Source organism: Lucilia sericata, unplaced genomic scaffold (genome assembly GCF_015586225.1).
Source record: "Lucilia sericata isolate MDLA Ls3-8-SP2 unplaced genomic scaffold, ASM1558622v1 Contig004684F_arrow, whole genome shotgun sequence".
Lineage (NCBI taxonomy): Eukaryota > Metazoa > Arthropoda > Insecta > Diptera > Calliphoridae > Lucilia > Lucilia sericata.
The window spans coordinates 1-23,378 of NW_023997318.1; the positions used below are offsets into that span (position 1 = coordinate 1).

The window sequence follows — 23,378 nt, forward strand, 5'->3', positions numbered from 1 at the left end:
GTGCAAGGTCGATCTGATTTCCCCGAATGCTTAAGTGTCCTTTTAACCAAATCAAGAATACTTTTCAAGCATACGAGAGTCTTGAGAGATACAAGATGTTAATAGTCGAGGTTTCGAGATTTTGTTATCGAATGTTTCTCACACTTTTACTTTTAGCTGGTTTTCTAAAGTAAAAACCAAATGGATTATAGTCGTCACTACTCTCTCGATTACCTAGGAATAGAAAGTAACTATTGGCGCCCCGTTAAATTACTTTGGGGAACTCAACTGATGATTAGCATCAAGGCATTAAAGTGACAACTGCTGGGACATTCTGTATATTTTGGTATAAGTGTATGCCAGAGTAACAGGCTCTTCTACTAGTTCCAGTACCCTTTAGTTAGGTTTACTTTATAGTTTAGTTGCATTCGCTTGCGTGATTTAGTGTTAGTACTATTCCCGTTATGTATGTGTATTTATGTATTTCTGTAATTTGTATTTTATGCAATATATACTATTATTATACATACAAATTTCAACTCAATACACCCACACACATACAAATATGCATATTGCTAAGGTACTTACGATGGCCACACACCCACTGGTACATTTTTTAAGTAATAAAAAGCATTTTCATGTTCGACCCCATAACAGCAGTTGAGTAGAGAGTAATGAGCGGTGTATGGCTACTCATTTCAACTACCACTACTGACTCTACTCTACTCTTTTTTACTTCCCTGCACTTCTGAAGGTAGTCCCCAAGAAGTTCTAGTACTGATTTAGTCCAAAAGGAAATCAATTGTCCAATTGATTTCCTTTTTGGACTAAATCAGTACTAGAACTTCTTGGGGACTACCTTCAGAAGTGCAGGGAAGTAAAAAAGAGTAGAGTCAAGTAGTAGTGGTAGTTGAAATGAGTAGCCATACACCGCTCATTACTCTCTACTCAACTGCTGTTATGGGGTCGAACATGAAAATGCTTTTTATATACTTAAAAAATGTACCAGTGGGTGTGTGGCCATCGTAAGTACCTTAGCAATATGCATATTTGTATGTGTGTGTGTGTGTATTGAGTTGAAATTTGTATGTATAATAATAGTATATATTGCATAAAATACAAATTACAGAAATACATAAATACACATACATAACGGGAATAGTACTAACACTAAATCACGCAAGCGAATGCAACTAAACTATAAAGTAAACCTAACTAAAGGGTACTGGAACTAGTAGAAGAGCCTGTTACTCTGGCATACACTTATACCAAAATATACAGAATGTCCCAGCAGTTGTCACTTTAATGCCTTGATGCTAATCATCAGTTGAGTTCCCCAAAGTAATTTAACGGGGCGCCAATAGTTACTTTTCTATTCCTAGGTAATCGAGAGAGTAGTGACGACTATAATCCATTTGGTTTTTACTTTAGAAAACCAGCTAAAAGTAAAAGTGTGAGAAACATTCGATAACAAAATCTCGAAACCTCGACTATTAACATCTTGTATCTCTCAAGACTCTCGTATGCTTGAAAAGTATTCTTGATTTGGTTAAAAGGACACTTAAGCATTCGGGGAAATCAGATCGACCTTGCACGAAAGTGTTTCGCAAAAGGATTTAAATAGTTCCACTATGATCACTGCCATTCACGGAAAAGTACCTTGACTCCCTTGGCTCTTGATAGAAAAGCTCTGTATGATTGGACGCATTGCAGATCATATAGGCAACCCAAGTAACATTTATATCTAAAGTTGTTTCGACAAGGAGGAAGAGAATCGATATGTGACTGCGTCGCGCTTTAAAAGCACAGATTGAGACATCCTCAAGGATATATCACTAACAAATCTACCAAAATGTATTGGAAGTAGGGGATGATGCTCTCTGGGACCAAAGGTATCAAAAGGGAATCCAAATTAGAGAGGAATAATATGAACCAAATGACCTAAAAGTCTAGAGTTGACTATAGAGTGGGTGAAGCTTTGCGCTACAAAAATTTCCTCGTATTTTCCTATGTGTCATGTCAGAGTGAAAGCGAAGCTTGATGCGAGAAAACACAAGCAAAAGTTTGTAGAGCAAAGCTTCGCATCGCTTGTAGCGCTCACTCTTTAGTCAACTTAAGAGCCATTATACAAAAGCGCAGACTGAGATATCTTGCTGTAAGTTGCTTTCATGATTTGGACTGTCTCAAGGAAGTGGAAGCGGATGGTGCTTTCTGGGACCAAAGGTATAAAAAGACCATCTAAATCAGAGGGGAAGTATTTTAAGGGTATCATAGTTGGCCAAATGGTCTAAGACTCTGTAAAGTATTATTTGACTTCTTTCTATCACAATTATATATTTACATAACCAATTGCAGGACTAACCCTAAACTCAGCAGTTTGGGACAGCCTTTTTGGAACAACGGCATTATCGTAGCAATACTTTATACATATTTTCCTGTTTCTTATTTGTTTGCAACACACTCGTATACCGAGTGTTTCATCATGTTTATAATGAGATTATGTTGAACTCTGTCGGTCGTTCAGTCGGTCTACAGTTCCTTTTTTTTTTTTTGGTAAGCTGAAACTTCAAACAGACCCCCCTAAAAAAGTCATACAAATAAAAAAAGGAAAATGGGAAAAAATTACAAAAAAATAAAACAATGAAAAACTAAACACCAACAGAAGAAACAACAGCAGCGGCACCAGAAACAATAAAACCAAAGAAATCAGAGAATGTGTTGATTTTATTACAACACAAGACTGTGGCCATTTATTTTCTTGATTCCTTGTTTAAATGACTGGCTGGATGCCTGTTTTTTCTTCCTTGCAACTAGCCAGACAACTGAATCACTAACTGCCTGTCTCTTCATCTTAACAACAAAAAAAAACTCAACACAATTTACATTTGCAAAAAGTATATAAACTTAATGCATTGTAATGCATAAAAAGACATTGACTAATGATAATGATTTCTTTATTTATTCATTTTTATTTTCCTATTTATATTTTTACTAAAAACTTTTCTTGTTTTTTCTTTTCTGTGTGTTTTTCTTGTTTAATTTGTTTAGATTTCCGACGATGACCGCATGAGCTTAACTACAGCCGTATCGGATGAAGATGATGGCGAAAGTGTCATGGCGTCACCATATAAAGCAAAAGCAACTGGTACAGCTGCCTCATCATTCAATTGCACTGGAGCTGTACGTAAAGCTGGGTATGTATTATAAATGTCAACACTTGAAAAAAAAATCTTCGAAAAAAACTTTTAAAAAAATCCCAAAAAAAGTTTTACCATAAACAAAAGAGTAGAAAAAAGTAGACAAAAAGTTAAGTAAAAAAGTCATGCAAATATGTATGTGTATGTAGTTGTGTAAGGGAATGTTTGAATGCAGGAATTAAAGCTAACAGGAAATTTTATATGTTTTACTTATACCCTTGCAGCTATTGTAAAATAGTAGAGAGAGAGAGAGAGAGAGAGAAAACAAAAACAAATTGGAAAATCTCAGCCAATTTGTTACTGCACAAATATAATTCTTTCACTGAATGGACAAATTTTTAATGGATTTTTTATAAGAGTGTTCCTACTTGTGTTTATTTATGGTCCAAAATAAGGATTTCTAAAGCCATTGAAAGACCAACAACGTTTTAACAAAATATTTTAAAATACTTCCACGCCTATTAAAAAACTGCAAATCGGTGAAATCGTTTCAAAATATTTTGCATTCAGAAAAATTGAATACTCAGAGGATCGGATCCATCAGAAGTATTTAAAAAATAATAATTCAAAATTCGTATTTTGTATTTTGTACAGATTTTCATGAAAATTTCATAATTTCACTAAAAATTTTGATATTCACTTTAAATTTTAAATTTCACTAAAATTTTATATTTCACTAGAAATTCGAAATTTGACTAAAAGTTACGAAAATTCATTAAAATTTCGAAACTTCATTCGAAATTTCACTTAAAAATCTAATTATTTTATAGAATTTTTATAACTTATTTAAAATTCCGAAATTTAACTAAAAATTTTGAAATTCACTAGAAATTTTAAATTTCACTAAAAATTTTATATTTCACTAAAAATATGAAATTTTTCTTAAAGTTTCGAAATTTTATCACAAATTCGTAATTTCACTAGAAATTCGAAATTTCACTTTAAAATTTAATTTTTATATAGAATTTCACCAAAAATTTTTAAATTCACTAGAAATTTTAAATTTCACTAAAAATTTCATATTTACTAGAAATTCGAAATTCGAGAAAACAGTTTCGAAAATTTATCACAAATTCAAAATTTCACTCAAAAATTCAAAACTTCACTAGAAATTCAAAATTTCACTTAAAACACGAAATTTCACTAAAAAATATAATTTTTCTTTATAGAATTTCACGAAAATTTCATAACTTCTTTAAAAATTCAAAATTTCACTAAAAATTTTGAAATTCACTAGAAATTTTAAATTTTACTAAATATTTAAATTTAACTAGAAATATAAAATTTTACTAAAATTTTCGAAAATATATATTTTTTTATAGATTTTCACGAAAATTTCATAATTTCTTTAAAATTTCTAAAGTTCACTAAAAATTTTGAAATTCACTAGAAATTTAAAATTTTACTAAAAATTTCATATTTTACTAAAATTTCCAAAATTTATCTTATATTCGAAATGTCACTAATAATTCGAAATTTCACTTAAAAAACGAAACGAAAATTTTATGGAATTTGGAAATTCGAAATTATATTGGAATTTGAAAATTAACTAAAAATTTGAAATTTTTTTAGAGATTCGAAATGTCATTAGAAATTCAAAATTCGAAATTTCACTATAAATTCTGTTAGAAATTCAAAAATTCCAAATTTCAGTAGAAATTCGAAATGACGAGAAATTTGAAAAATTTTACTCAATATTCGAAATTTGATTTGGAATTCAAAATTTTTCTAGGAGTTCGAATTCACTAAATATTCATTATTAAAAATTTCACTACTAGAAATTTAAATATTAACTAGGAATTTGAAATCCAACTAGGATTATGAAATTTAATTATAAATTCGAAATTTCATTAGAAATTCGAACTTTCATTCGAAATTTCACTAGAAATCTGAAAATTCAAAAGAAATTCGAAAATCTGATTGGAATTGAAAATTTTGTTAGAAGCTCAAAATTTTGGCAGAAATTCGAAATTTTGCCAGAAATTCGAAACTTCTTAGAGATTTAAAATTTTACGAAAACTTCATTACAAATTTAAAAATTCACTAGGAATTTAAAATCTCTACGAAATAGAATTTTATCTAAGAATTCGAAATTTCACTAGATATTTGAAATTTCACTAAAAATTCGAACACAATTTCGAGAATTCTGTAGAAATTAGAAATTTTGTTATTATTCCAAATTTCACTAAAATTTCAAAATATCTCTAGGAATTCGAAACTTTAAAAAGAAATTCACCATAAACTTAAAATTGCTCTAAAATTTTTCGAAATTTCATTAGAAGCCCGAAATTTCATTTAAAATTTGAATTTACTCTAGAATCCCATTTCATGTTAAGAAATAACAACAACTTGTGATCATCATTGCAACAAAATAGTTTGTTTTTCTACTAATTGTTTATCCCCATAGCCGCTGGTTATTAACGTTAAAAATTGTAAATACCATTACACATGCATTTTTTTAATCAGATAAATAAAATTTCTGTAAAAAAAAAATAACGACGAAAAAATTCACATTTAAATTCACAAAAAAATATATAAAAAATTCCTTATTAATCTTTGCAGTTTCCTGTCGGTGAAAAAATGGCTTTTACGCAAAAAACATCAAATCGAATTGGCCCGTAAGCGGGGCTGGAAGGGTTATTGGGTGTGTTTGAAGGGTACTACACTGCTCTTTTATCCATGCGATTCGCGTGAGGGTCGCAGTGTGGAGGCGGCACCAAAACATTTAATTATCGTTGATGGTGCCATCATGCAGCCAATACCGGAGCATCCCAAACGTGATTATATATTTTGCTTGAGTACTGCATTCGGTGATGCGTATCTATTTCAGGCACCATGCCAGGTAAGTTTTGTAAAAGGTGTTAACTAATAAAATTTCAATAAATTTGAAAAAATAAGAGAAATATATAACTTCTTTAAATATATATTCTATAAGACGTTGAAAACTTTTAAATCTGAGTATAGCAAAAAGAGAAGTTAACCTTTTTGACAAATAAGCACAACTACATATCATAATTTTCAATAAGTTTTCTCTTGTTCTTTTGAAATCAAAATACTACAAGGCCTGTTATGACTGTTTGTAGTTTAGGGGACGATACGACAAATGCTGATAATATTGTCAATATAAATTCTTCATGCAAACGCATGGAAAAAACTTGTAAAACTTTAATGCTTCCAGCTATAGAAACACTCACGCCTCTATATCATACATACAAATGCAATATTAACACATTCACACGTTCAGTTGAGTTTTGGCATGTTTGGCATAATATTTCAATAAACGCATACTTATAAATGTCTGTGTATTTCAAATTAAATGTATGTATGAGTTGGTGAGTGTATGTGTGTGTGTGTGTCACACTTAGACTTGTCAGTATTGATGGCTTCGATGAAATGCTTCAGTTTATGTTCTTCCAACTATACATACTTTTTTATTGCGTTTTTCACATTGGAATCCCATTGAAGCTGTACAACAGGTGAAAAAGTAATAATGTATTCACCAAAATAAAAATGACATTCATACCTGAGGCATTACGTAAAGCTTAAGGCTAAAATGTTGCTGATGTTGTCGTGTTGTAGTTGTTGATTCAGATGATGATGACGATGATGGTGATGTTGTTGTTGATGTAGTCATAATGCTTACAATAAAAACAACACTTGAAAATCGACTATACCAATACCACAAATATGTATGTATATATATCATCATCATGATTATAAATCATAATCATCACAATCCTCCAACAACCTCAACAAATATCACCAATAAAAATGAAGAAAATGAGGACACTATGAATATTATTTATATGTAGTTTTTTCTTCTCTAACATCCTTTTAATATTTACTCTTACACATGTAGTTTCAAGTGCATCATAAATTCTTATGTGCAACTAATACCAAAACAATTTCATCACTTATGTAGAGATTTAAGCCAAAGTCCTACTGACAGACTCATGAAGACGACATGACATATTGCATTTTTTGGTTTATGGAAATATACATACTATATGTATTTTTTATGAAAAAATTTAATAAAAATTAATAAGTTTTGGTATAAAAAGTCAATGTAAGTCTTTAATCTGACACTTTGATATAAAACCGTTTGAATATATAATTTCAAACTATTGGTTTAATTGCCATAACACACACTGCCACTTTACAGCTAGTGTTCCTTTTAAGACTTTCGCTGTTAATTGAATTACTTCAATAAGAAGAACACTAGGTCTTCTTATTGAAGTAATTCAATTAACATTTTACTTAATTCAATCATCTATTTAATTATATTTTGAGTCAAATGTCAATTAAGCTGTTTAATTGGTTTAATTAAAAATTTCATTAATTTTAACATGTTTATGATATTTCTGATCAAACCAATAGTTGAAATTGTTGTTCATGAAGTCAATTAAATTCTTGATTCATTCAATTAAACAAAAAAAATTTCTAATTTATTTCCCTTGTGGAATAGACAAAATAGACATATTGTATATAAATGGTAAGGAAATCAACAGAGGCCAATACGGAAGTGATGCTATTGCATTTCGGAAGTTACGCAAAGGGACACAATAGTCAAAGATTAGATGGCTCGAGTACTTGAGCAAAGTGCTTGTAGAATGTACATGGACCTGTAAAACCAAGTGCGAAAAATTGACACCTGCATGTTCCATGCAAGGCACAAAGTGGCTATGGTGAGTAGTCTAACAGCTAACCCTGTGAAAAGTACCACCGCGAAATAAGCCCGTCATGGCAGGTGTTGACGTCAAGCATATAATCCGTAATAAATGAGAAATTGAACATAGTCGAGGTGTCCTATTTCGGGGACCTTTGGCTGTGCGAAATTAATACTTAAACTCGACAATACATCCTCTATCCAAAAATTTGCTTAAACAACTGATTTTGTCGTTTAATTGAAATTAAATACTAAATTTTAGATTTAGGTTTCTAAACTATTTAATGAGAATTTATAGCAAATTTTGTACTTAAATTAAAAAGTACCAAAGAAAGTACTTCTTCTTAAATAAATTAAAAATCTGGTTTTGTTAGTTACTAATAACAGATATTTTTTTAAAAATTTCCTACAAAAATTTTGTAAAAAAAATCCTTTTGTAGTTAAAATTTAAACAATGCCAAAATAATTACATACACTTACTCATTTAAGTTTTGTAACAATGAATTCTTTTTCGAAAGAAAAACCAAAAGTATCTTTCCATGATAAAATTAACACAGTTGTTTTAAATGAAGTATCTAGATACATATGTATATAAAAAATTTCGTTTTAAGCACTTAAAAACTTAAATACTCCTCAAAACCTAAATACACAATCTTAAAATTCACTTAAATTTTTGGCTTTTGTTTAAGTTTTAAGAAAACCAAAAAAAGAAAAAATATCAACAAATTTGGTATTTTATTACACATTGTTAGTAAAATACAAAGCGTTAGCATAATATATCAAACATAATATCTTTACACTCCTTTTTTTTACTTTAATTTAGCTGTTTAATTTATTTCATAATCCTTGAAATTAAGTCCTTCTAGCCTGCAGTCAAATTCAGTTAAAGCTTGTTGAATATTTTATTTCATGTTCAAATTTCAATGTAAAAAATAACTGCAGCTAATGCAAGAGAGTATGAGGAAATAACGGATTTTTCACTTCCACACTCATACATGCATACATAAGTGAAATGACCAATTCTAAAACCAAAATTATGTTTATGTGAATGTCCTTGCTTTTATTTGTTGTTGGTTGCTTGTTTAATAACAAAAAATACAATGCAACGGCAATGCAAATTATATCTCTATGGACCGGCCTCTTTTTTTAAGCATAAAACTAATATGTAAACATTTCATACATACTTACATATTTACCCATATATGTGTGTGTCACATGTCCTTCTACTCTTAAAATACAAACAAGCAAACAAACATTTTTTTAACAGCATAAAAGCTTATTATATGATTTATATGTATGTATATCTATGAGTGCATATATGCAGTAAAACATACATACATAAACACCCCTTTCTATAGACATTACCGCCCGACCGACCGATTCATTCATAGAAATAAAAGACACTCCTTGTTATACTCATATGCATTATACAAGTTCATTGCTCGCGGTCATTACAAGTTCTTTTCATTATTTTGTTCTCTAGATTTTTTATTTTTTTGCAATGAGATTTCCTTTCCTGTAGAGTTATTCGAGACTTGGTTTCTTTTTTTTTGCTGGCTGTGTACATTTAAGTAGCCATTTGTTATCGATGTGTGTAAATAACTGAATTCAGGTCAAAGATTTTTGAGGACTAAGGTTTGTTTGTTTTTCAAACGTATACAATTTCCGATGGATACTTAGAAAATAGGAATTTTATGCAGGCTTTATTAAGTGCAAGACCAACCTCTTCTTTTTTTAAAACAACAGTTGCTCGTTGATGCGTACCGGATAGAATCTTTTAAAAATAGAGCATTGACAAGTTGAAAGTGCATTTGCTTCGTAACACATTCAAAACCTATTCGAAATGAGGGTATTCAATTAACAGAAAACCCACAGTGTTTTAATGTTCCATGAGGATAGGCTAATTTTGAAACAGTTATTAAGTGGATGTGGTTATTTCAATAGAAGTAAGATTTTATTGAAAATATTGTATCTGCTTGTTTTCAGTCGGCTTTTTTAATCCTCTGGCAAGTAAGAGTATCGGATATAAGACATACTGAAGAATTTGATCCTTGAAGAAGATCTTTACAAATGAAAAGACTAGACTATAGACTAGACTATAGACTAGACTATAGACTAGACTATAGACTAGACTATAGACTAGACTATAGACTAGACTATAGACTAGACTATAGACTAGACTATAGACTAGACTAGACTAGACTATAGACTAGACTATAGACTAGACTATAGACTAGACTATAGACTAGACTATAGACTAGACTATAGACTAGACTATAGACTAGACTATAGACTAGACTATAGACTAGACTATAGACTAGACTATAGACTAGACTATAGACTAGACTATAGACTAGACTATAGACTAGACTATAGACTAGACTATAGACTAGACTATAGACTAGACTATAGACTAGACTATAGACTAGACTATAGACTAGACTATAGACTAGACTATAGACTAGACTATAGACTAGACTATAGACTAGACTATAGACTAGACTATAGACTAGACTATAGACTAGACTATAGACTAGACTATAGACTAGACTATAGACTAGACTATAGACTAGACTATAGACTAGACTATAGACTAGACTATAGACTAGACTATAGACTAGACTATAGACTAGACTATAGACTAGACTATAGACTAGACTATAGACTAGACTATAGACTAGACTATAGACTAGACTATAGACTAGACTATAGACTATAGACGTAGGAACTATAGACCTAGACATAGACTAGACTATAGACTAGACTATAGACTAGACTATAGACTAGACTATAGGACTAGACTATAGACTAGACTATAGACTAGACTATACTAGACTTAGACTGACTAGACTAGACTATAGCTACTGTAGACTAGACTATAGCCTAGACTATAGACTAGACTACAAAATAGACTATAGACTAGAGCTAAGATATCAAAGGAACACAAGAATTCATAAAGTATAGTCTAGGCTATAGTCTAGTCTATAGTCTAGTCTATAGTCTGAGTCTATAGACTAGGACTATAGACTAGACTATAGACTAGACTATAGACTAGACTATAGACTAGACTATAGACTAGGACTATAGACTAGACTATAGACTAGACAAGACTGAACTATAGACTAGACTATAGACTAGACTATAGACTAGACTATAGACTGAATATAGACTAGGACTATAGACTAGACTATAGACTAGACTATAGACTAGACTATAGACTAGACTATAGACTGCTAGACTATAGGACTATACAGACTATAGGACTAGACTATAGACTAGACTATAGACTAGACTATAGACTAGACTATAGACTAGACTATAGACTAGACTATAGACTAGACTATAGACTAGACTAGACTAGACTATAGACTAGACTATAGACTAGACTATAGACTAGACTATAGACTAGACTATAGACTAGACTATAGACTAGACTATAGACTAGACTATAGACTAGACTATAGACTAGACTATAGACTAGACTATAGACTAGACTATAGACTAGACTATAGACTAGACTATAGACTAGACTATAGACTAGACTATAGACTAGACTATAGACTAGACTATAGACTAGACTATAGACTAGACTATAGACTAGACTATAGACTAGACTATAGACTAGACTATAGACTAGACTATAGACTAGACTATAGACTAGACTATAGACTAGACTATAGACTAGACTATAGACTAGACTATAGACTAGACTATAGACTAGACTATAGACTAGACTATAGACTAGACTATAGACTAGACTATAGACTAGACTATAGACTAGACTATACTAGACTATAGACTAGACTAGACTAGACTATACGACTAGGACTAGACTAGGACTAGACTATAGACTAGACTATAGAATAGACTATAGACTAGACTATAGGACTAGACTATAGACTAGACTATAGACTAGACTATAGACTAGACTATAGACTAGACTATAGACTAGACTATAGACTAGACTATAGACTAGACTATAGACTAGACTACAAAATAGACTATAGACTAGAGCTAGATATCAAAGGGAACACAAGAATCATAAGTACAGAATCATTTCTTTGAATCATTAGACAGGTCTTCCATTCCATGGAATGGACTTAAGTCTAAAAGTCAATTCGCAATTTCCCAATTTAAGCATCACTGGACACAATATTCTTAAAGCTATTCTGCTACTGCTTCAGTTCCTCAACATATTTACAAAACGAAACATAACATCAAAGGTTTCATTTACCACATTTATTACCTTCCAAGTGGACCAAGCTATTGTTTCTTTTCATAAAGAAAAACTGCTTTCCAACATAATTTTCAAGAAGTATTACTACTTACATATATACTGAAAGGCATGACATATTCCTTTAAGATTACTTAAAGTGGCCTGTAATTTTAAAAATTAAAACGTTTTTATTAAAAACTTTAAGTCATGTGCATCTGAATGAATGTAATCATACAATAATCGCGTATTTATTACATGATGATGTACGTGCATGTATGTAGATAATGTATGAATGTTAAAGTCTGTGGGTTTGTTTATGTGTAAACAAATACATATGTAAACAAACTGCACATGAACATTCACAAACATTTCATAAATTTTCCTTTCTTTATATTTAATGTTCATTCAATTCAACATGTCCTTATCATATAATCTAAACGCCTTAAGTTGCAATGCACACATCCTTATGTTGAAATGTTACATGTGAGTGTATGTGTGTAAGTAACAAATAAGTATTAACGTTTCAAATTCTTTTATATGTGTTTAAAAATGCATACATATATTAAGACCAACATACAAACATACGAGTAGGCAGCTATAGAGGGAAGCATACATATTAATGCCTACATATACACATTTGTGTGAGTGTCTGTATGTGTACGCATTTATGTAAAATGTATATAAATATTGACTTAAGTTTTATACAAACATACACATGTATAATGGGGCAACCAATTCGTATCCTTCCAACCAACCATCCATTCATCCTTTCAGTCAGTCAGTCCTTGAAATGAACAATTACTTCCCGTGACAGTGTGTGTGTGTGTGTGTGTGTGTATGTGTTTCAATGAATGAATATAAAAATTGCCTTTGGTGATTGAAAGATGAAATCGGATGCTGGGTATTAGTGTTGAAGGGCGGCTTGTTTCCACCAGTGTATGTGTGTACGTATGTATACAATTATTTGTTGGCAGGAGGCTGTTTGATTCAGTTTGTAAACTTGATAAAATTAGATTATCTTCAACGTGAACTTGTTTTAATTTCAGGTGGAATTGGAAAATTGGGTTAATAGCATTCACAGCGCTTGTGCAGCTGCATTTGCAAGACATCGAGGTAAAACCGGAACATTACATTTACTGCAGGAAGAAATATTCCGTATTGAAAAAGCCATCGAATCGGTAAGTAGTATTAAATAAACAAATATAAAAAAACAAAGTCAAACGTAATGAAAGGAATCTTTATAATTGTATTTTATTTTATTTACCCACACTCTTATACAAAACTGCTCATGTCTACAAGTACAATGTAAATGTGTGTGAATATGTGTTTATTTTATGTGTTAAACCTCTTCATATATCACTTTGTAGGATTTTTTTGGTATGTTTCCTGTTATACGCTTAACTTTTTTAATCATTTGCGAAAAAGAGTAACTGAAAAATGCAACATGATTTTCCACATTCTTTTTTACAAAAAAAAAAAATATTTATAAAAAATCCCCAGGTAATTGAAATTCTTTCTTTTACTGTTGCTATATATTTTTTATATATATTTTTCAACTTTACCCCAACACTTTATCTTGGGTAAAGGGTGAGGGGGGTTTGGTAAAGATAGTTATAACAATTCTTTGCAAAATACCTATATGATGGCAAGGAAAATGCTTAATAAGTTGCTGTGTTGGTAACTAATACATTCACAAATAAATTTTTACATTGTTTGTAACTTTTATTGCGGTAGTACTGAAAAAGAAGAAAATTAAATATTTTTTTCTTTATATTTTTAATTTTCCTACAAGAATTTTGTTGTATAAAGTAACGACGACTAAACAATTTACTCAACCATACATACACATGTTTTCTTTTTTTTCTCTCGTATAAAAATATGTATAAGCAACAATAAGAACGTAAGTGTTGTCTTACATGCAACTAAAATACTACATGCACCATAAATAAAGTGAGGACAACAATGTATTAGTGTAATAAAATACACACATATACACACATCTATATTATAAGGATTTGTTTCTCTTTGCAAGATGAAAGAAAAAATCTACTAAATAACTACTATACTATAGTTTGCTGTTATATAGTATGGTATTTTTGCCCAAGGAGCTGTTGTTACAAATATTAACACATACTTTTACATTTTACATACTTATTTACAGACATTAAAATTTATCTGCTAATTGCTTTTCAAGTCCAGCATAAAATTACAAAAATCTTTAAATGGTGCTATTTAAGCCAGAGGCAAAGCTATAGCATTTGCAATTTCGAATGCAACATTTTTAACATATTGATGTTTTATATCTCAAACCCCGTTTTCAGATCTTTCTTTATATGACCTCTAAATTAATTGGTTGTCCACTACGTGTTTTTCACACATTTTATCGAAAACGCCTTTCCTATTTAAAGACGTTTTATAAAACATGATTCTTTTTTGGAAAAGGATAGAAAGGTATTGAAAGTAAAGTATAGAAGAAAGCTTTTTATATCCTATATAACTATAGTGGGGAGGGCAATATGAGTTTGTGATGATGTTTGTATAGTCTGTCCGTCCATATAGAGCTGAATGTTTGTATCTGGCCTACTATTCCATAGTACTTCCTTGGTGCAAATTTCATCCAAATCGGAAGACATCGATTTTGAAAGTTGGGTCACTTGACACGAAATTCCCCATGTACATCAAATCCGAAGACATACACCTTGACCTCTATCGAGCCTTTTGTACGCTCCTTAACCAGTGCCTCAGGAGAGAATCGAATCCACCACCTCCGGTCTACCAGACTAGAACACTAACCGCTAACCTACCGAAGGCCACCGGTAGGTCAATTAGTTAATAGTCAATGCAGTTATGCATTCCGCCGTAAGATGGCACTGTTTCAAGTACTATTTTTAATAGAATCTGATTAATGATTGTATAAATCTGAGAATCGAACCCAGATCGCAATAAGTACGATGCAATCACATTACAAATCTTCGTTAAAAATCTCGCAGGAATTTCGAGGCAAAATAATAACAAAATATTTTTGACAACTGGGCGAAAATGCAGAGCATTAGTAATAGAAGTGTAGCTCCGATATATCAGAGATATCGTCTATTTATACTAACTTGTGCCTAGTATTCGTTTCGATTGTTGTCTGTGATTCCTCACAGAGATTTGTTCGCATATGACTTCCATGCAACGACCTGGAAACAGAAGAAATATTCTTCCAATTTCTCTAACTGTTAAGAGAATCCGATTCTTCGCTATTCAGCCTTGTGAAGTTATCCGGGTTTAGACTCTTCAGTTGCAGTCATAATCATAAACACTTTTAGATTACAGCGTTACGTTAAGCGTTCTTATTAAAATTCCCGAATATGTCAGAGACATTTATTAGTTACTTTGGAAGTTACGAAGAAGTAACAATATAAAGATAACAATTCATGCAACGACAGGGAAACAGAAGAAATATTCTTCCATTTTCTCTAACTGTTAAGAGAAACCGATTCTTCACTAATCAACATTGTGGAGTTATCCGGGTTTAGACTCTTCAGTTGCAGTCTTAATCATAAACACTTTTAGATTACAGCGTTACGTTAAGCGTTCAGCTTTCTTATTAAAATTTCCGATTATGTCAGAGACATTTATTAGTTACTTCAGAAGTTACGAAAAAGTACCAATATATAGATAGATGGGAAATCATATGCCTTTAAATATCTGGACAAATAAAGATAACTTGTAATCCGAGCAAAAATTTGCATTAAAAAATACACTATAGCATTTTAAGTGATTATTTTAACACGGTAGTTTCAGACATTGGATGCAAGTACATGCCGCGCTCGCTTACAAGTAGGTAGTTAGTTAAGTACTTACTACGATCGCCTGCAAATAAGTAGTTAAGTAAGTAGTGTAGCCTACGATTGGACGTGCATTGCGTCTTCTATTAGTTTTCACAAAAAACATTCGAAAACAAAATGTCAAGACTAAAAAGTAAGTACCTACATATATAGTTATTTGTATGTCATTACTACACTCCTTCTAAGTAATGCAGATGGTATGTAGTAGTCATTGAAAAGTAAATTGTATAAGTACAAGTAATTACCATATTTTTGCTGAGATCACTTTTATATAGATGAAAACAATTACTGCAGCACTGTTTGTATGTTTCTCCCCTATTGAGGAATATGTAGCTAGTGTGTCAGCAAGAAACCTATTAAGACTATATGAGCCTTCTCTGTTAAAATTTTCGCGTGGATACCTCACGAAAATTTTGTACAAGGCGGATCTTCTTAATATTTATAATATTCCATGTGGAATTGCCTTAGATCCGACAAACTGTTCGAGGGCTGTTTTTACCTATGGATCCAAGACATTATTGACATGAACAAGAAAAGCTTCTCTAATGTAAAACAAGTAAGAAATTATAGTCGGGCGAGCCGACCATATGATACCCTACACCTGTTACAAAAATAAAATGTGATTTAGTTTTCATAATAAAGCATTGTAGTTGAATTGTACCTTGCCTCAGATAATTAAGCCATTTATTGTTGAATAAAATTGTGGACATTTAAGTCAAATTTTGAAGGGGGCTTTGTATAGGTGCTATGGTCAAATGAGACCCTATAATTATAAAATTCATGAGAGTTATCAAGGCTAGTATAGCACTTGGTTTTGCAGCTTTTTGTTGAGATACGAGTATATTAAACATAATTATGAATTTAAAAGCCCTATTCGTCAGGTTGGGGGCTAGGTGAAATAATGGACCGATGTTAACCATTTTCAATAGGCTTTGTCTCTGGTACCATAGAAGATCATGTGTCAAATTTAATTGAATTACCATCAAAATTGCGACCTGTAGTTTGATTACAAGGTTTACATGGACGGACAGACGGACGGATATAGCTAAATCGACTCAGAAAATGATTTTAAGCCGATTGGTATACTTTAAGGTGGGTATAGGACCAATATTATTGTGCGTTACAAACATCAGCACAAACCCAATATACCCTCCCCACTAAAGTGGGGTATGGTATAAAAAGCCTGTCGAATGTAATGTTTTCCTAGCGAAGTTCCTAGCTACGTGGAAAGCGACGGAAATGGGACCTTTCGTGACAATTTATGTCGATAGTTAGGAAGATTTGATAAGATTCATTCTTGCCTAGTTATAGTACCAAGACAAGGTTTAACCCTTGACCTATATATAAGGGATAAAAAGTGCACTATTTTAAAATGATCTCTTAAATATTCCGTGATATTATCAAACAGTCCTGCAGGAGTAAAATGGACTTGCTGAAAAAGCAATCAAAATACTTATTAGGCTGCATAGGTATAGTACAAATACTCTATTAGAGGTTTTAATAAGTCATTGTTTAATGAAGACTTTAAATGAGAAAACTTGTAAACATATTTAAAACTATTTTGTTAATGATAAAAGCCTAATAAAGCAATATTTATGTTCGCATAATAATTATGAAGATGAAAAGATTACTAATCTGCCTAACCATTGAGATACTATTCTATAAAGCTTCTTTCTATATATCAACGTACTCCATATTAAAACCAACGGCACACAATTACTTTGATAAACAAACTCCAACCTTAAACGCTTTAATAAATTTAATATTTTTAACCATCTTTATACCACTTTACACATAAGTCAACAGTTAAACAAACAACAATTTTTTTTAATTTTCATTAGAAAAAAAATAAATGAAAAAAGTTGAAGGGAAAAAAATTACAATAATAAGTTAAGAATACAAAACAAATTTAACTTGGTATCACAGATAACAAAACTGTTTTTTTCCCCATTAAACTTGTCTGCATTTGAAGCCAGAGCAAAAGTACATGAATGCCAAAAAAATGAGAAAAAAATTATAAAAAAAAAATATTAAAAAAGAAGCAGTGAAAATATGGAAAAAACCAACAACTCTGTAGATTTAACAAAGTAACCCACTATGAAGACTTTAGAGTTTTATGTTGTTTTCCGCAATGGATTTCCCGCCAAAACAGTGCATTATAGGAAGTAATTAAGACTGCTCTTAGCTAAAGAGACAATAAAGACAAAACTGAATGTGGAATCAAAAAAAAGTAGAAAAAAAGAATGAAAAGCAAAATGATAAAACAACAGCCACAACATACAAATACAGACGGACATTAGAGCATATGGCTAGGGTTTTAAAAAAATGGAAGACAACGACTGCGAAAAAAAGCATAATAATGAAACAACTCGCGATAGGAACAAGGAGTTAGTCAGTCAGTGCTCAAACAAAAAAAAAACGCAGTTGGGGTGCTAGAAAAGACAAAAAAAAAACAATTTCAAAACCAACTAAAAATCATGATATAAAACCACATAAATATAAAATACTTATACGTAGCCATATAAACTTACACACACATACTTTAGCTGATGTGACGTATGTGAATGTACTTTTTTTTCTTCTTGTTTTTAAATGCTCTCTTATCTTTGTAAAGTTATGTATATCTTCTATCCACTTCTTATTTGTTATTGTTTATTATTTTTTTTTTTTTTTTTTTGTTTCTAACTACACAATACTAATTTTTTTATTATTATTTTTTTATGATTCCTTTTTCTTTGTCTGCTTCTCCTTGTTGGCGTTGTCTGAGCATCTCCAACACCACTACAAAAGTTAATTTTTTTTACAATTCCAAAGTACCACCGCCACATAAAACTTACAAAATATAACTTCATTTAAACTCTATGTGATTAAAAATTTCAAAACTACTTTAAATTCAATGAAATAAAAAGTTTTTAAATGTATTTTTAAAGCAACACCTTAATAAATTTATTTTAACATTAAAACTTAATTACATATTAAATTAACACACTGTAATTATTTAACGATGCATAAACTAAATAATTATTAAACTATTAAATCTAACATTAATAAAACAATAACATTCTTGGAACACACACATAATACAATACTTCTATAAATATTTATTATTATAGGAAATTTTGTGTATGTGTTTATATGATCTTATTACACAAATTTCTTTAGTATTCCGATTATCATAGCAATATTTACTTTTTATAAGCCAAATTAAAACTAATGAACCGTGTTATTCCATTGAAATTTCTCTTTCATAATAATATACTTACAGCTGCAGATACACACACACATACATAAACAAATGAGATATGTTTATTATGAAAACATAAGATATTTACAATGTCTATAGTTGACAAAAAAATAACTATTTAATGAATAGTTTATGGTAGTATAAGTAAAAGTACATAAAAAGTTATTGCAGCATAAATATGTTTTCACAATCATTAGGGTTTTACTTTTTCAAAGAAATTTCAACAAATTCTCTTCATGATCTTGCTAAGAGAAAACTTTCTAAAGAAATATGCTCTTACTAAGAGCAAAGAAAACATGCTCTTACCAGGAGCAAATTTTCTATAGGAAACATGCTCTTACCAGGAGCAAACTTTCTATAGAAAACTAGCTCCTACCTGGAGCAAACTTTCAATAGAAAACTAGCTCCTACCAGGAGCAAACATTCTATAGAAAACAAGCTCCTACCAGGAGCAAACTTTCTATAGAAAACAAGCTCCTACCAGGAGCAAACTTTCTAATGAAAACAAGCTCTTACTAAGAGCAAATTTTCTATAGAAAACAAGCTCTTACTAAGAGCAAATTTTCTATAGAAAACAAGCTCTTACTAAGAGCAAATTTTCTATAGAAAACAAGCTCTTACTAAGAGCAAATTTTCTATAGAAAACAAGCTCTTACTAAGAGCAAATTTTCTATAGAAAACAAGCTCTTACTAAGAGCAAATTTTCTATAGAAAACAAGCTCTTACTAAGAGCAAATTTTCTATAGAAAACAAGCTCTTACTAAGAGCAAATTTTCTATAGAAAACAAGCTCTTACTAAGAGCAAATTTTCTATAGAAAACAAGCTCTTACTAAGAGCAAATTTTCTATAGAAAACAAGCTCTTACTAAGAGCAAATTTTCTATAGAAAACAAGCTCTTACTAAGAGCAAATTTTCTATAGAAAACAAGCTCTTACTAAGAGCAAATTTTCTATAAAAAACAAGCTCTTACTAAGAGCAAATTTTCTATAGAAAACATGCTCTTACTAAGAGCAAATTTTCTATAGAAAACATGCTCTTACTAAGAGCAAATTTTCTATAGAAAACATGCTCTTACTAAGAGCAAATTTTCTATAGAAAACATGATCTTACTAAGAGCAAATTTTCTATAGAAAACATGCTCTTACTAAGAGCAAATTTTCTATAGAAAACATGCTCTTACTAAGAGCAAATTTTCTATAGAAAACATGCTCTTACTAAGAGCAAATTTTCTATAGAAAACATGCTCTTACCAAGAGCAAATTTTCTATGGAAAACATGCTCTTACCAGGAGCAAATTTTCTATAGAAAACAAGCTCTTACTAAGAGAAAATTTTCTATAGAAAACAAGCTCTTACCAAGAGCAAATTTTCTATAGAAAACAAGCTCTTACCAAGAGCAAATATTCTATAGAAAACAAGCTCTTACCTAGAAAACATGCTATTACCAGGAGCAAATTTTCTATAGAAAACATGCTCTTACCAGGAGCAAATTTTCTATAGAAAACATGCTCTTACCAGGAGCAAATTTTCCATAGAAAACATGCTCTTTGTTAAAGCAAATTTTCTATAGAAAACTTACTCTTAGGAATGGTAAATGTTGCTCTCTATTAAAGCAAAATTTCTATAGAAAATCTATAGAAAGCTTGCTCTTTATAAGAGGAAATTTTGTATAGAAAAAATGCTATCTATAGGAAACGTACTCTTCTTGAGAGCAAAATTTGAAGCCATACTAATTCCAATTTCTAGTACGTATTTCACACAAATCTACATACAAATGTACATATGTCATACTTAAAGTTAGTCTAATTTGATTTTTTGTCATACAAATACATACACATACATACATGTTTGCATTTGTACATAATTTACTTATACACACTTATATGAATTACACTTGCAACTTTTTCTACATGGTAAATATTTTCGTTTAGATTTGTTGAAATTTCTAATAATAAAAAGTCATTCAAGATAAAAATTTACACATTGTAAAACCAGGTATTTGTGTAATACATATCTCTTTGGATGTGTGCATTAGAAATTTATGTATTTTTCTCTCGTTTTTTTTTTTGGAAATGAATTAGTCGAATTGCAATGTAAGTGTTACCATGCTCCGGTTTTTACGCTCTAATTATTTTTCAGCTTTATATTTGATTTTTCCTTTTTTCTGAGAAAAAAAATCCGTATGAAAGAAAGAAAAGAGCAGCAAATAACAAATACTTACACACACACATACATACATATGTATATGACAACAACTATAAATATTTTCTAAGTGTGCAACATACATATTTTCTTCACACATACACAAACATACTTAGAAACAACATTAAGTATTAAAAACAACAACCGGTAACAGTTACAAAACTTTTACTTACTGTTGAGTTTGTAAAGGTGGTAGTGATGTTGTTGCTGTTGTAAGTGTTTGTATGTTGCAATAGTGATATGTAGTTTATATGGTGGGTATCATATATACATTTATGTATGTTTGTTTATATATGGCAGCTGTAGCAACAACATTTGTCACATTTGTTGCACATAAATGCATGTGATACTTTTTCGTCTTTGTTGCCGTTTCTGTTGCCTATGCGCTGTATACCTTCAAACACTGGCGACGACGACTACATGAATGGTGGCATCATAAAGAAATATACATATGAAAAGATGGCATACTACTCATACAAATATTTTTGTTATATATTTTACAAACAAAAATCTAGAAAGAAAGAAAGAATACTTTGTTTAATGCAAGGGAAAATAGAATGGAATGGATTTCAATCTCTCTATATGAATACGTTGCTGTTGTTGCAACAACTGGTGAAAAAAAATGTTTTTTGAAAACAAACTGCAACAAAAAAATCTCAACTAATGGGCGTTGAAAATAATGAAAAGTGTACACATTTTGAACACTAAACACATGCTACACTTATACACACACACCTGTTTATATATATGTATGTACGAGCAGTTTTGTGTGAGAATTGTATGCTTTAAACAAAATATGAATAGATTTTCCTTTTCTTATTTGCCTCTTTTCATTTTATGTGTCTTTTTCGTATATATTTTTTTTAATATTAAATTATATCTTTATTTTTGGTATATAAAGGATCACAAACTTAAACATATGGCCGAATTGCAACAGTCGGTGGTTACCGATCAGGATACACGTCTACAAATTCAAGGCCAAATACTTCAATGGGAAGAAAATCTTGAACGTTTGCATTGTGAACAATTTCGTTTGCGCTGTTATATGGCCTCGTTACAGAGTGGCGAATTACCAAATCCAAAAGTAAGTTTTAAAGACCATTACTAAATGTATTTTTGTAATTAAATTTATATTATGAAATTATTTTTATGATTTTTTTTTCTCTGTTTTTAGTCACTACTTACACATGTCTCACGCCCTACCAAAAATACTCTCAATAAATTGGGCGTCTTTACGGTTTCCTCGTTTCATGCATTCATTTGTGCCCGTTCACCTTCGTTACTTAATAATTTATTGGCTGGTCGTGGCGCTACGAAACGTCGTCCACCCATGTTGTCGCGTTCGAATAGTGGTTCGAGTCGTCGTTCGATGCAGGTAAGTTAAGAAGACAAAACTATGTGAAAGACAATTTAATATAAATGAATGGTTTTTAAAATCCGATAAATTTAAAATTCTTGGAAGAAGACTGTTGGAAGTTTACATTCAAAATTTCCGTAACGAAGTACAAATCAGAATTCAAACTTAGCTACAGAATGTAACTTCAAGTAGCATTCTTTTGAGAATAACACTTTCTGCAATAATCATAGCTCTAAGCGCCTGTTCTAGCTCTTTGTTTGGTACCAATTGGGGTTTAGTCGCAATTATCTATTTGGTACCTAATGTGGCTCAATTGTGGTCCAATCGTAGCTCTTGTTTGAACACCAATTGCGCTTTAATTGCAGCTCTTAATTTAATACTAATTGTGGTATCAATAGTATTTTTTTGATATCAATGTAGTTCTTTCTTTGGTACCAATTGTGGCTGAATCTTAACTCTTAACTTAGTACTAATAGTAGTTTAATAGTACTAGTTCTTTATTTGGTAGCAATCGTAGCATTTTATTTGGTACAGATTGGAGCTCATACTTCTTCAATCGTACTTCTTTATATGGTACCAATTGTGTTCTCTCGTACCTCTTTATTTGGTACCAACTATGATGCAATCTTAACTTTTGTTTGAATAACAATTACGATTCAATCGTAGCTTTCATTAAGACCAATT

The 23,378-nt window shown here is 30.8% G+C and overlaps 1 protein-coding gene across 1 annotated transcript; it reads left to right on the forward strand.

Annotated features, from left to right (window-relative positions):
- Positions 1 to 3,027: 3,027 nt before the first annotated feature.
- LOC119615262 (protein still life, isoforms C/SIF type 2-like) lies at positions 3,028 to 22,712 on the forward strand (the record flags this gene model as incomplete). The annotated part of the gene is made up of 5 exons (XM_037971338.1): positions 3,028 to 3,173; positions 5,739 to 6,018; positions 13,105 to 13,236; positions 22,239 to 22,421; positions 22,512 to 22,712. Coding segments are annotated over 5 exons (942 nt in total), but the record flags the coding sequence as incomplete, so codon positions are not given.
- Between the last annotated feature and the right edge of the window lie 666 nt (positions 22,713 to 23,378).